This window comes from Neoarius graeffei, chromosome 9 (genome assembly GCF_027579695.1).
Source record: "Neoarius graeffei isolate fNeoGra1 chromosome 9, fNeoGra1.pri, whole genome shotgun sequence".
NCBI classification, from domain to species: domain Eukaryota; kingdom Metazoa; phylum Chordata; class Actinopteri; order Siluriformes; family Ariidae; genus Neoarius; species Neoarius graeffei.
In genome coordinates, this window is record NC_083577.1 from 73,376,915 (window position 1) to 73,390,953 (window position 14,039).

The 14,039-nt window shown below is 46.9% G+C and overlaps 1 protein-coding gene across 1 annotated transcript in view; it reads right to left on the reverse strand.

The window, feature by feature from the left end:
* Positions 1–391: 391 nt before the first annotated feature.
* LOC132892004 (sterol 26-hydroxylase, mitochondrial-like) overlaps positions 392–14,039 on the reverse strand; it is a 29,393-nt gene continuing 15,745 nt past the window's right edge. Inside the window, exons 3-9 of the mRNA XM_060930245.1 lie at positions 11,336–11,535; positions 10,918–11,115; positions 10,595–10,758; positions 10,321–10,487; positions 5,070–5,151; positions 4,778–4,978; positions 392–3,605 (exon numbers count right to left, since the gene is read on the reverse strand). Of these exons, the coding sequence (XP_060786228.1) occupies positions 3,477–3,605; positions 4,778–4,978; positions 5,070–5,151; positions 10,321–10,487; positions 10,595–10,758; positions 10,918–11,115; positions 11,336–11,535 (1,141 nt within the window). The 3' untranslated portion in view covers positions 392–3,476. The remainder of the gene's footprint in view (positions 3,606–4,777; positions 4,979–5,069; positions 5,152–10,320; positions 10,488–10,594; positions 10,759–10,917; positions 11,116–11,335; positions 11,536–14,039) is intronic.

The following is a 14,039-nucleotide window of genomic DNA, read 5'->3' on the forward strand; positions in this document are numbered from 1 at the left end:
GGCCTACCCCCCCCTTTTTTCCCTCGGATCTGCATCACTCTCATTATTGACCTTTAGCGCTCCCAGTTGACAGAAATCCGTCGTAGCAACAGAAAACTTTAATCCATGAGTGCAGTCTTTGCAGAGTGAAGAACAATGCAATAGCACTTTTTTTTTACAATGTTTACAATGCTTCTCTCATACACAATGTTTACATTTATTTATTTTTACATTTGCTACCTCAAAACACACATTCAAACTTGACGCACATTATCAGTGACAGGTACTGGTTGGCACTGTACAGTGTCTTGCAAAAGTATTCATCCCCCTTGGTGTTTGGCCTGTTTTGTTGCATTACAAGATGGAATTAAAATGGAGTGTGGGGGGTTAGCACCATTTGAGTTATACAACATGCCTACCACTTTAAAGGTGCAAGTTGTTGTTTTATCGTGACACAAATACTTAAGATGAAAAAACAGAAATCTGGAGTGTGCATTGGTATTCACCTCCTTTTGTATGAAACCCCTGAATAAGAGCTAGTCCAACCAATTCACTTCATAAGTCATGTAATTAATTGATTAAGATCCACCTGTGTGCAATCAAAGTGTCACATGATGCCTGTATAAAGCAACCTGTTTTGGAAGGACCCTGACTCTCCAAACTACAAAACAAGCAACATGAAAATCAAGAAGCACTCCAAACAGGTCAGTGACAAAGTTGTGACCAGAGTCACAAAGTATAGCTCAGAGGTGGGTTATAAAAAAATATCCCCAACTTTGAATATCCCAGGGAACACCATTAAATCCATTATAGCAAAACGGAAAGAATATGGCACTACTACAAACCTGACAAGAGAAGGCTGCCCACCAAAACTCACAGACCAGGCAAGGAGGACATTAATCAGAGATCAGGTCAAGTCAACTGAACTTTGTCAAATATGCTGCACATGCTCGACATACAGCACAGATTAAATTTCAGTTCTCTCTGACCCACGGTGCAAACAGGCAATGCAATAAATAAAAATAGAATAACTGAAATAAACAATATAAACAGCATAAACACTCTAGATAAGAAATAGACATAGACTAAAGACTCACAGACATATACACACATACAGGTAGTCGTCGACTTACGACTGCATTTGGTTATGAATGACCGGTCGTAAACCAATCTGGTCGTAAGTCGGCCTATGTTAAATGAACGTAAGTATATTGTAATCATCTTAAAGTCTTATTTTATCAACATTTTCTTATTTCATTACCTTGGCTCATTATTTGGTTTAAGTCAAACACTGCATACTACACTGTGTACAGTACAATTCATTTAATATGTGCAAAACAAAAAATACGAAATACAGGTGTGAAAAATAGAAAACATTTTAGTTTGAAACATACCAAAATACAAAATTTAGTGACCGCTGGCATCACTGGTGCTTGGCTGTGGGTCGTCTACATCATCAGCTGTTGCAGCGCTCGGGCTGGCGGGAGCATTTGCTCATTTCATAAACCAGGAGATGGGGCGGAAACTGTATGATGGTGTGCGCGAGGGAGCGCGAGAAAGACTGTGCATGTGCCTGGAGCTGGGGTGGAAACTGCATGATGGAGTGCGCGAGGGAGCACGAGAGAGACTGCGCGTATGCCTGGAGCTGGGGTGGAAACTGTTGTAAGCGGCGAGAGGCGCTGCTGGGAGCTGGGGCGGAAACTGTCGTACACTCAGCTAGCTCAGCTGGGAAACACTTGCCAGCCCTAACCAGACGGTCGTAAAGTCGATTGGTCGTAAGTCGCATAGGTCGTAAGTCGACGACTACCTGTATATATGTATGCAAATGCAACAAAGACTCCAAAAATAACACTGAAGCAGCTGCAAAGATCAACATCGGAGATGGGAGTATCTGTGCATAGGACCACTTTAAACCGTACACTCCACAGAGTGGGACTTTATGAAAGAGTGGCCAGAAAAAGTCATTGCTTAAGAAAACAAATTTGGAGTTTGCCCAACAGCATATAGCAGATTCCCCAAACATATGGAAGAAGATTCTATGGTCATAAGACTAAAATTGATCTTTTTGGCCATCATGGGAAATGCCATGTGTGGTGCAAACCCAACACCCTGAGAACACCAGCCCTACAGTGAAGCATGGTGGTGGCAGCATCATGCTGTGGGGATATTTTTCATCTGCAGGGACAAGAAAGCTAGTCAGGACTGAATGAAAGATGGATGGCACTAAAACACAGGGCAATTCTGGATGAAAACCTATTTGAGTCAACCAGTGGTTTGAGACTGGGACGAAGCTTCATGTTCCAGCAGGACAAGGACCCTAAACATACTGCTAAAGCTACACTGGAGTGGTTTAAAGGGAAACATTTAAATGTCTTGGAATGACCTAATCAAAGCCCAGACCTGTCCAACTGAGAATCTGTGGAATAACCTGAAAATTGCTGCACACCAACGCAACCCATCTAACTTGGAGTTGGAGCAGTTTTGCCTTGAGGAATGGGCAAAAATCCCAGTGGCTTAATATGCTTAGCTAATAGAGACATACCAGCTGCATAATTACAGCAAAAGGTGGCTCTACAAAGTATTGATTAGGGGGGTGAATACCTATGCAGACTCTAGATTTGTTTTTCCAACTTAATTTTTTTTTGTCATGATAAAACAATTTTCATCTTTAAAGTTGTAGGCATGTTGTATAAATCAAGCACTGCTAACCCCCCAAAAATCCATTTTAATTCCAGCTTGTAATGCGACAAAACAGGACAAACACCAAGGGGGATGAATATCTTTGCAAGACTGTGTGTGTGTGTATTATATATAAATAAAAGGACTTACACACGTGTGTGTGTGTGTGTGTGTGTGTGTGTGTGTGTACACAGTATGTGTAAATACCAGTGATACAAAATGCATGTCTGATAAAAATAACTAGATAATTATTGATCAGTTGTAGCATTCATTAAAGTACAAATACTGTAATGCTCAGACAACAAACTGTTCACATTATGTTCATGGCTCTTTACAGTACATCATATTGATAGAATATTCATGTCTTATACTGTATTTCTTAATGACCATACCATGCCATTGGTGCTATGGGATTTTTGAAATGATTCTTATAAGCACACTGAAAAAATTTTTAAAAAGCTGCTGTAATTACATTTCTTTACAGGAAACTTATTGAATTAAATTGTTTACATACTCATAGAAATCACAATTACATGCTCTGTTTTTCCATTTGCATCAATACCTTCACACACCAATGTGATTACAGAGTGTACTTACACAAAGATTGTTAGAACAACTGGGATCACTGAATAGAGTGAAACCACTCTAAATCAGGTGCCTCCTTTATGAATTTGTCAATATAATGGCACGACATCGTGATACCATAGCACTGTTCATGTGTATCTCTTTGGTGAAAGAGACTTACAAAGAGTTTTTAGGGAGGGTGTGTAGATTTCTTCATTGGCTTAGTTTGGTGGATGTTCAAGTTCAAAGCAGCTTTAAGTGGTCATATTTTTTCGCTCCAGAAAATGAAAACTGACTGTTCTGTCTGCCACAAGCACAATACGACTGAGAGCTTTGACTTCTTCCACTTTAGGATCCAGCTTGACTTCAAACAGCTTTATTATCTAGATAATCAAAACAAAAATGTCACACATGAAAGCTTCAGATATCAGATAAAATATCAAAAGCATAAAAGTGTGCACACACAGTGGATGTGAAAAGTCTACACACCCCTGTTTAAACTGCATATTTTGTCACAAATATATAACCAAGATAAATCATGTCATATCTTTTTCCATATTTAATGTAATATTGAAAGCATCAAAATTCAACTGAAAAACAATGTTTGTGTGCACACCCCTTCCTTAAAGTTTTTGTTAAAGCACCTTCTGCTTTTAAGACAACACCCTTTCTCTTCCCCCCTTCCTCTCTTCCCTATACCTTATTCTTTTTATATTTGTATATGTAAATACTTAATTTATTTTAATTTATGTAGAAATTTTTCCTCTGTTTCTTTTCTTTATCTGTAATGATGCTGCTGGAATCTTAATTTCCCTGAGAGAACCCACCCAAAGGGATCAATAAAGTTTTATCTAATCTATCTAATCTAATCTCAGTATTTTGGGTATATTCTACCAACTTAGCATATCTTAATTTGGCAATTTTATTTAAGAAGCAGCCTTTTATTTGTTACATGCAAACTCAAGCACAGTGAAATTCATCCTCTGCATTTAACCCACCTGAAGCAGTGAACACACACACACACACACACACACACACCCAAGAGCAGTAGGCAGCCATACTACAGCGCCCGGAGTGCAGTTAGGGATTAGATGCCTTGCTCAAGGGCACTACACCCCAAGGCCACCCCATGTTAACCTAACTGCATGTCTTTGAACTGTGGGGGAAACCAGAGCACCCAGAGGTAACCCAAATAGACACGGGGAGAACATGCAAACTCCACACAGAAAGGCCCCCCCTCAGCCACTGGGCTCAAACCCAGAACCTTCTTGCTGAACACCACCGTGCCACCCTTCCTTCCAAAAATGTTCCAGATCAGGCAAATTCCAAGGGGGTGTCCTGTGCACAGCCCTTTTCAAGTAATTCCACAGTTTTTTGCAGGTTTTGTGCTGAAATGGAACTATGATTCCCTCTATGATGAGAGACCATTTTCACGATGGTGTATAGACTTATTATATCTGTATGTTTTATATTTGTAACTGCTGAATAATTTCTACTCAATAAACAGACAGATAATGTTTGCTATATGATCCAGTAAGGTCCTCCGGTTTCTTACCCTTGCCAGAGCCAAGTGCATCTCCAGTTCAGCAATACGTTTACCAACGCATCCTCTCACTCCAAACCCAAATGGAATGGATCCGAATGGTCTCGGTCGCTCCCTCCCATCCCGTAACCAGCGTTCAGGCTTGAAGACTCTTGGTTCAGGGAATATTGTCTCATCATGACTGATTGCATAATGATGCATTATAAATGTGGTCTGTACGTAAGAGTGGTTGATGAGTTAAACAATGATTTATGGAGAATACATTTTATAAATACTATAAAAATTTCAGGAGGAAATACAGTACCTTCTTAGGGAAGAAACGTCCTCCGATAATCACATCATTTTCTGATAAAAGGCGTGCATTCATGGTAACAACTGGATACATTCTAAACGTAAACATAAAACAAACAGTCTTAATATATGTGGCAGCGAGGGCGTGGTCAAGCGCCGGTCTGTGACAGGAGGGCGGAGTCAGGGAAGGTAAGTGGCAGAATCACTACACCTGATGTCAATTAACCTGTGTTTGTGTGTCTTCCCAGTGACCGCGCCCTATATAAAAAGAGAGAGAGAGCAGAGGAAGGGGCTCTCTCCTGAACCAGCCAACTGGTGTGTTCTGTAGAACTGGAATATATTTGTGTCTGAAAAGAACAAATAAATGCAATTATGGAACTTTATTCGGGCCTGCCGTCTTTCTGTGCTCCTCCCCCTCCTACGAACTGCTACAGTGGTGCCGAAACCCGGGATGGAGCACAGGAAAAGAACAGCCCCATGGAGTCCTCCCCCTTCACAGACCTGGTCCATGCCCTCGCCACGGTCCAGCAGAGCCAGCACCAGGCGCTAATAACCCTCCGGAAGGAGCAAGAGCGCCGGTTCGAGGCCCTGGTGCTGGCGCAGCAGGAGGATCGTCAGGCGTTCCGGCACCTCCTCGCGTCAGCGGGGTCCACCAGTGCTCCCATCACGGGCCCGTCCCCCCTCACACTAACCAAGATGGGCCCGCAGGACGACCCCGAGACATTCATCACGCTCTTGGAGCAAGTCGCGGAGACCTTGGGGTGGCCGATGGAGCAGCATGCGGTGCGCCTTCTTCCCCTGCTAACGGGAGAGGCGCAGCTGGCCGCGCTACAGCTCCCCACCGACCGCCGGCTGGCCTATGCGGACCTTCACCTGGCCGTCCTCCAGCGGGTGGGGCGCACCCCTGAACAACAACAACAGTGCTTCCGCGTTCTGCGGCTGGAGGAAGTCGGCCGTCCGTTCGCGTTTGGCCAGCAGCTCCGGGACGCCTGCTGGCGGTGGTTGAGGGCCAACAACCGCGACGCCGAGGGAATCCTCGATCAGGTGGTGCTGGAGCAGTTCATCAGCCGCCTGCCAGAGGGAACCGCGGAGTGGGTCCAGTGCCACCGCCCGGCGTCGCTGGATCAGGCCATCAAGTTGGTGGAGGACCATTTGGCGGCTGTTCCGACGGCAGGACAGCGGACATCCTCTTCTCTCCTCTCTCCCCCTCTCTCCTCCTGTGTCTCGTCCTCGCCCCGTTCCCCCACCGCGGAGGCAGGGGCCGGCCCCACCCCAGCCGGCCCATCGCACCCACGGTGTCCTCCCATTTTTTCCTTCTGTGTCTGTCTCTTCCCCCTCTCAGGTGAGTGAGCCCCAGGGCGCCGGTGCAGAGAGGAAGCCCGGGCCGGTTTGCTGGCGCTGCGGGGAGCCGGGCCACCTCCAACAGCAATGTTCGGCAATGGAAGTGGGCACGGTGGTTCGGATCCCCGACGCGCCAGGAGCTGCCCTCGATCGGGCCGGAGCGTATCACATACCGGTGAGTATCCAAGGGGATACATATCAGGCGTTGGTGGATTCCGGTTGTAATCAGACCTCAATTCACCAAAGCCTGGTGCAAGACGAGGCATTGGGGGGAGCACAGGGGGTGAAGGTGTTGTGTGTGCACGGGGATGTTCACAGCTACCCGTTGGTGTCGGTCCACATTTTGTTCCGAGGGGAAAAATTTATAGTAAAGGCGGCGGTTAATCCTCGCCTCACCCGCTCGATAATTTTGGGGACTGATTGGCCGGGATTCGGGGAGTTGATGAGTCATCTAGTGAAGAGTGGGTCCTGCCATAGGTCAGCAGAAGGAGGTCCCGGTGTCGCTTTGGCGGGGGCAGCTGTCACAGAGCCGTCTATGTCATCTCCGCGTCAGAGTGAGGAGCCGCAAGCTCCTCCTCCCTCTCTCAGGGAATCCCTGGCGGATTTCCCGTTACAGCAGTCACGAGACGAGACTCTGCGGCATGCGTTTGACCAAGTGAGAGTAATCGATGGTCAAATGCTCCAGCCGAACGCCACCCCGTCCTTCCCCTATTTTTCTATTATGAAAGATAGACTATACCAAGTGACGCAGGACACTCAGACGAAAGAGCAAATCACCCAGCTTTTAATTCCAAAAAGCCGCCGGGAATCGGTATTCCAGGTGGCTCACTTTAATCCCATTGCTGGACACTTAGGGCAGGATAAGACACTAGCCTGAATAATGGCCCGATTCTATTGGCCGGGGATTCGCGGCGATGTCCGTAGGTGGTGTGCGGCATGCCGCAAATGCCAGTTAGTAAATCCAGTGGCCATTCCAAAAGCGCCTTTGCGCCCCCACCGTTAATCAAGACCCCGTTTGAAAGAATTGGGATGGATCTCGTCGGGCCATTAGATCGGTCAACACAAGGGTACCGCTTTATATTAGTTCTGGTGGACTATGCAACGCGATACCCGGAAGCAGTGCCTCTTCGCAATATCTCAGCACGCAGTATTGCGGAGGCACTCTTCCGCATCATCTCCCGAATTGGAATCCCGAAAGAGATTCTGACTGACCAAGGCACCTCATTTATGTCACGAACACTGAGCGAACTGTATGGGCTATTAGGTATTAAGCCTACCCGCACCAGCGTTTATCACCCACAAACGGACAGTTTAGTTGAACGGTTCAATCGCACCCTCAAGAATATAATTAAAAAATTCGTAAGGTGAGGATGCACGTAACTGAGATAAATGGCTTGAACCCTTGTTATTTGCAGTGCGAGAGGTCCCCCAAGCCTCCACGGGGTTCTCCCCATTTGAATTGTTATACGGGCGTAAGCCACGCGGCATTTGAGATGTGCTGCGAGAAAATTGGGAGGAGGGACCTTCACCACTAAGAATGAAATTCAATACGTTATTGACCTGCCCGCAAAACTCCACATGCTCACACACCTAACCCAGGAGAATTTGCGGCAGGCCCAAGAATGGCAAACCCACCTGTACGAAAGGGGTACGCGCCTTAGGGAGTTCGCACCGGGAGATAAAGTACTCATACTGTTGCCCACATCGAGCTCCAAATTTATCGCCAAGTAGCAAGGACCCTTTGAGGTCACACGGTGAGTCGGGGACGTCGACTATGAGGTGAGGCGAACGGACAGGGGTGGGGCGCTACAGATTTACCACCTCAATCTACTCAAACTCTGGAACGAGGAGGTCCCTGTAGCGTTGGTGTCGGTGGTTCCGGAGAAGGCGGAGCTGGGGCCGGAGGTTCAAAAGGGAGCATTGGCATCGCATACCTCTCCGGTCCCCTGTGGAGACTATCTCTCCCCGACCCAACTCGCGGAGGTCGCCCAGTTGCAGACCGAGTTTTCGGACGTGTTCTCGCCCCTGCCCGGCCGCACCGACCTCATAGAGCACCACATTGAGACGCCCCCGGGGGTGGTAGTGCGTAGCCGCCCTTACAGGCTGCCCGAACACAAGAAAAAAGTGGTTCGGGAAGAACTCGAGGCCATGCTCGAGATGGGCATCGTCGAGGAGTCCCACAGTGACTGGAGCAGCCCAGTGGTCTTGGTTCCCAAGGCCGACGGGTCGGTCTGGTTCTGTGTGGACTACAGAAAAGTCAACGCGGTGTCTAAATTCGACGCGTACCCAATGCCTCGTATTGATGAGTTGCTCGATCGGCTAGGCACGGCTCGCTTTTACTCGACACTGGATTTGACAAAGGGTTATTGGCAGATCCCCTTGACTCCATTATCCCGAGAAAAAACGGCCTTTTCCACACCGTTCGGCTTACACCAGTTTGTCACACTTCCTTTTGGGCTGTTTGGGGCGCCCGCTACGTTTCAGCGGCTGATGGACAGGGTCCTCCGCCCCCACGCCACCTATGCGGCCGCATACCTTGACGATATTTTTTATAGTAATGACTGGCAGCGGCACTTACAACACCTGAGGGCCGTCCTGGGGTCGCTGAGGCGAGCGGGTCTCACAGCCAACCCAAAGAAGTGTGCGATTGGGCGGGTGGAAGTACAGTATCTGGGCTTCCACTTGGGCAACGGGCAGATGCATCCCCAAATTAACAAGATAGCAGCAATTGCGGCCTGCCCGAGGCCCAAGACCAAAAAGGGGGTGAGACAGTTCCTGGGGCTGGCTGGCTACTATCGTAGGTTTATACCTAATTATTCGGATGTCACCAGCCCGCTGACTGATCTTACTAAAAAGGGGGCACCAGATCCGGTCCAGTGGACAGAGCAATGCCAGCGGGCTTTCTCTGAGGTAAAGGCTGCACTGTGCGGGGGGCCACTATTACACTCCCCTGACTTTTCTCTCCCTTTAATGTTACAGACGGATGCGTCGGACAGAGGGCTGGGGGCCGTGTTTTCCTAGGAGGTGGAGGGGGAGGATCACCCCATGCTGTACATCAGGTGAAAGCTGTCAGTTCGTGAGGGGCGCTACAGCACGATAGAAAAGGAGTGCCTCGCGATCAATTGGGCAGTCCTTGCCCTCAGCTACTACCTGCTGGGACGCCCTTTCACCCTCTGTTCGGACCATGCGCCCCTCCAGTGGCTCCACCGCATGAAGGATGCCAACACGCGGATCACCCGTTGGCATCTGGCACTCCAACCCTTTAATTTCAAGGTGAGCCACAGGCCGGGGGCGCAGATGGTTGTGGCGGACTTTCTCTCCCGTCGGGGTGGGGGAGTTGGCTGCAGGCCGGACGGCCGCCCGGCCTGAGTCGGGCGGTGGGGGTATGTGGCAGCAGGGGCGTGGTCAAGCGCCGGTCTGTGACAGGAGGGCGGAGTCAGGGAAGGTAATTGGCAGAATCACTACACCTGATGTCAATTAACCTGTGTTTGTGTGTCTTCCCAGTGACCGCGCCCTATATAAAGAGAGAGAGAGAGCAGAGGAAGGGGCTCTCTCCTGAACCAGCCAACTGGTGTGTTCTGTAGGACTGGAATATATTTGTGTCTGAAAAGAACAAATAAATACAATTATGGAACTTTATGCTGGCCTGCCGTCTTTCTGTGCTCCTCCCCCTCCTACGAACTGCTACAATAATTGTTAAAAAAAAATCACTTGATATAGAACAGGTAATAGATAAATAACATTTACTTTAATGCTACACATACATACTGCCCAGGATAGGACATAAGTACACCTTTCCATTGCACTTGTTTTGGTGGCATACAGTAAAAATGCTTTAACTAGCTACATACCATGCATATATAGGTTATATGATACTTAACTACAATATGCATGAACTTGCAAAAATGTCTTTTTCTATCCACCTTAGAGTCTCCTTGATGACAGCCTTGAGGTAGGGCATGCTGTTTATGTCCTCAGCTGTTGGAATTTTGTCCCTCTTGATGACGTTCATAATTTCCTGATACAGCGTGTCCTGTGCCTTTGGATCTTCTGACAGCAGGTACAAAGCCCACATCATAGTGTTGGATGTCTTAAGAAACAGAAAATTAATTTTGTTTTAGTCTTCTTGATGCTTATCATCACCATAGATTTTGTACTATTTAGCAAACTTAGATAGTCGTGTAATGCTATCTTTACTGTGTCCACTCCTGCTAGGAGCAGTTCCGCAATGCTCCCATACACATCCTTCTTGCTCATGTTGGTGTTGGAGAGCAAGTAGCTGAGATACTCTCCTGAAACTTCCTGACCTTTTTCCAGGCGCATATGAATGTCCTCCACCTTCCTGTCAATGAGCTTGCAGGCTATTCAAAGCCATGCAGATGTTTCTCTCAATTTTAAATAAACTCACAGAAGAGATAACAGACTACTACAACATAAAAAAAATAAATCATACATATACTCATGAAGACAGGCAGGAAGAGTGAGAGGAAACTGTTACAGCAACATTTTCATCATCTCACCAAATCTGAAGATTCCATCCCAACCACTTATGTAACGCCGCCAGAATGGCAAATAATTGTGTGTCCACTTGGGTAGCAGAGACACAGCCATAATATAAGTGAGCATCTGGGCAATGGCGTCAATGAAGTTTTGAGTCTCTACTGGAATCTTATCCTCCAGACAGCCAATACGAGTCTCAAACAGAATGCTGGAGATTCCTGAATAAGCAAGCATAGGTCTCATCTTCCAATGTATCTTTTGTATTGTACAAAATACATTTGCATTTATGATACATTTGTATCATCACATACAATATAAAACATGTAATTATATGAGCAGTCTAATATATATATATATATATATATATATATATATATATATATAACCCAGCTAGTTATAACCATTACGCAGTTGTAATTGAGAATCGACAGACCATACCTTCTAGAGAGAAACGGTACAGCTCATTGGACATGTTGAGTACCAGGTCTCCAGTGGAGCTCATCTTGCGTAAATGGCATATCCGTTTGATAAAATCTGTGACCACCTCATTAACCACATTCTCATATTTCACAGTGTCCTTTGGATGTAGCATCCGCTTGTTCAATACCGATCGGAGTTTGTACCATTTCTCTCCTTCTCTAGTTAGAAATAAATGCAAAATTACTTTAAAGAAACAGTTTCTCACAACTGAAAACTGTTGGTTGAAATTATGGGAAGTGTTTATGAATGATTCAGGGATGCAAAGGTAGACAGGTGCTGTGGAAAACACCTAGGATGGGGTCCATTAAGAAGTGATCAGGACTATCTTACTTCATGCAATGTAATCTCTGAAAGGTTTCTCTTTCTAAAGGGTGAATATGGGTAAATCTCAGTGTGTGTGTGTGTGTGTGTGTGTGTGTGTGTGTGTGTGTGTGTGTGTTTTTTATCTGAAGCATAGAAGGAGAAGGGGGGATGGCGGGCACAACACAGCACATCAAGTCATTTTCTAACCACTTTGTATGTACAATAATCACATATGAGCACTCAACTGAAGTACACTGGCAAGTTAAAGTCTGCTAAAAGTGAAATACCAATTTGTTTATATTATACTGTTAGGCTTCAACCACTCAAGTTTTAGATTATAACAGAAGTTTGATGTGGGACGGCACAGTGGTGTAGTGGTTAGCGCTGTCGCCTCATAGCAAGAAGGTCTGGGTTCGAGCCCCGTGGCCAGCGAGGGCCTTTCTGTGCGGAGTTTGCATGTTCTCCCCGTGTCCGCGTGGGTTTCCTCCGGGTGCTCCGGTTTCCCCCACAGTCCAAAGACATGCAGGTTAGGTTAAATGGTGACTCTAAATTGACCATAGGCGTGAGTGTGAATGGTTGTCTGTGTCTATGTGTCAGCCCTGTGATGACCTGGTGACTTGTCCAGGGTGTACCCCACCTTTTGCCCGTAGTCAGCTGGGATAGGCTCCAGCTTGCCTGCGACCCTGTAGAACAAGATAAAGCGGCTAGAGATAATGAGAATGAGAAGTTTGATGTTGCCCCTTCAAGCAACCTACTTCCTTTGGAGCCACGAAGCTATACACTGCAGCAAGGTATGTTCAGTTAAGTCAAGTCAACTTTATTGTCAAATATGCTATACATGCTCGACATATTTCATCTGTGCTGTATCAGTCCTCTCTGACCCACGGTGCAAACTGGCAATGCAATAAATAAAAATAGAATAATTGAGAAAAACAAACAATATAAACAGTGGGTCAGCAAAGTGAAGAGGAGGGGGCTTAGCACACATCCTTGGGGGGCCCCCGTGTTTAGTGTGATGGTGCTGGAGGAGTTGCTGCCGACCCGTACAGTCTGTGGTCTCCCCGTCAGGAAGTCCAGCAGCCAGTTGCACAGGGAGGTGTTGAGTCCCAGCTGGTCCCGTTTATGAATGAGCTGCTGAGGAATGATCGTGTTGAATGCTGAGCTAAAGTCTATGAACAGCATTCTGACACACGAGTCTTTTGCCTCCAGGTGGGTGAGGGCTGAGTGGAGATGGCGTCATCGGTCGAATGGTTGGATTGATATGCAAACTGGAAAGGATCCAGGGTGGGGGGGAGGGCAGACTTGATATGCCTCATGACTAGCCGCTCGAAGCACTTCATGAGGATGGGAGTGAGTGCGACAGGGCGGTAGTCATTGAAGCAGGAGGGAGACTGCTTCTTCGGGACCGGGATGATGGTGGTGGCTTTGAGGCACATGGGGACAACAGCCTGGCTCAACGAGATGTTGAAGATGTCTGTAAAGACATCTGTGAGCTCCTCGGCACAGTCTCTCAAGACACGACCAGGAATGTTATCAGGACCTGGGGCTTTTCGTGCATTTGTCGTCCTGAGAGCTCTCCTCACACTGTCTGGGGACAGTGTCAACACCTGGTCGCCGGGAGGTGGTGGGGTCTTCTGTGCCGTGGTGCTGTTGTCTGCCTCAAAGCGAGCGAAGAAGTCGTTCAACTGATTCAGCAGAGACGTGGAGTTGTCACAGGTCTGTGGCAAGGGCTTGTAGTCTGTGATGGTCTGAATCCCCCGCCACAGGTTCCTGGTGTCTCTGCTGTCATTGAAATGGTCAGCAATGTGCCTGGAATACTGTCTCTTGGCCACCCTGATGCCTCGTGACAGATTGGCCCTAGCTGTCCTCAGGCCCACCTCGTCCCCGTATTTTCTACTTTGCAGTCCACCTCCATTCTATGGTGTGATGTCTGCTGTTGAATTTGGGATTTGTTAGGAATTAAAGTATGTAGCCTAGATTTACCATATACAGTATTAGTTATTTACCGTAACTTCTGGAGAAAAACTTAAGGATTTTTTTTCAAAACAGCCAGAGGGGGAGAGTTGGGACAGTTCATGTTACAGGTTTTTTTCTTGTAGTTTACAAATATAAAAATTGTTTTATCAATTTTTGTTAAAAATGTGGGAGTGTACCTACATGAGGATTAAACTTCTTTCATTCCTTCTTGAGAATGGAACTGGGAGAATGGTCTAGTCAGGTTTTGGGTAAACTGACTGTGGCAGCAGGGGCGTGGCCAAGTGTCAGTTTGTGACTAGAGGGCGGGGCCAGGGAAGGTGAGTGGCTAAGTCATTACACCTGGTGTCAATTAGTATCTGTGTGTTTTGCAGGGATGGTGGAG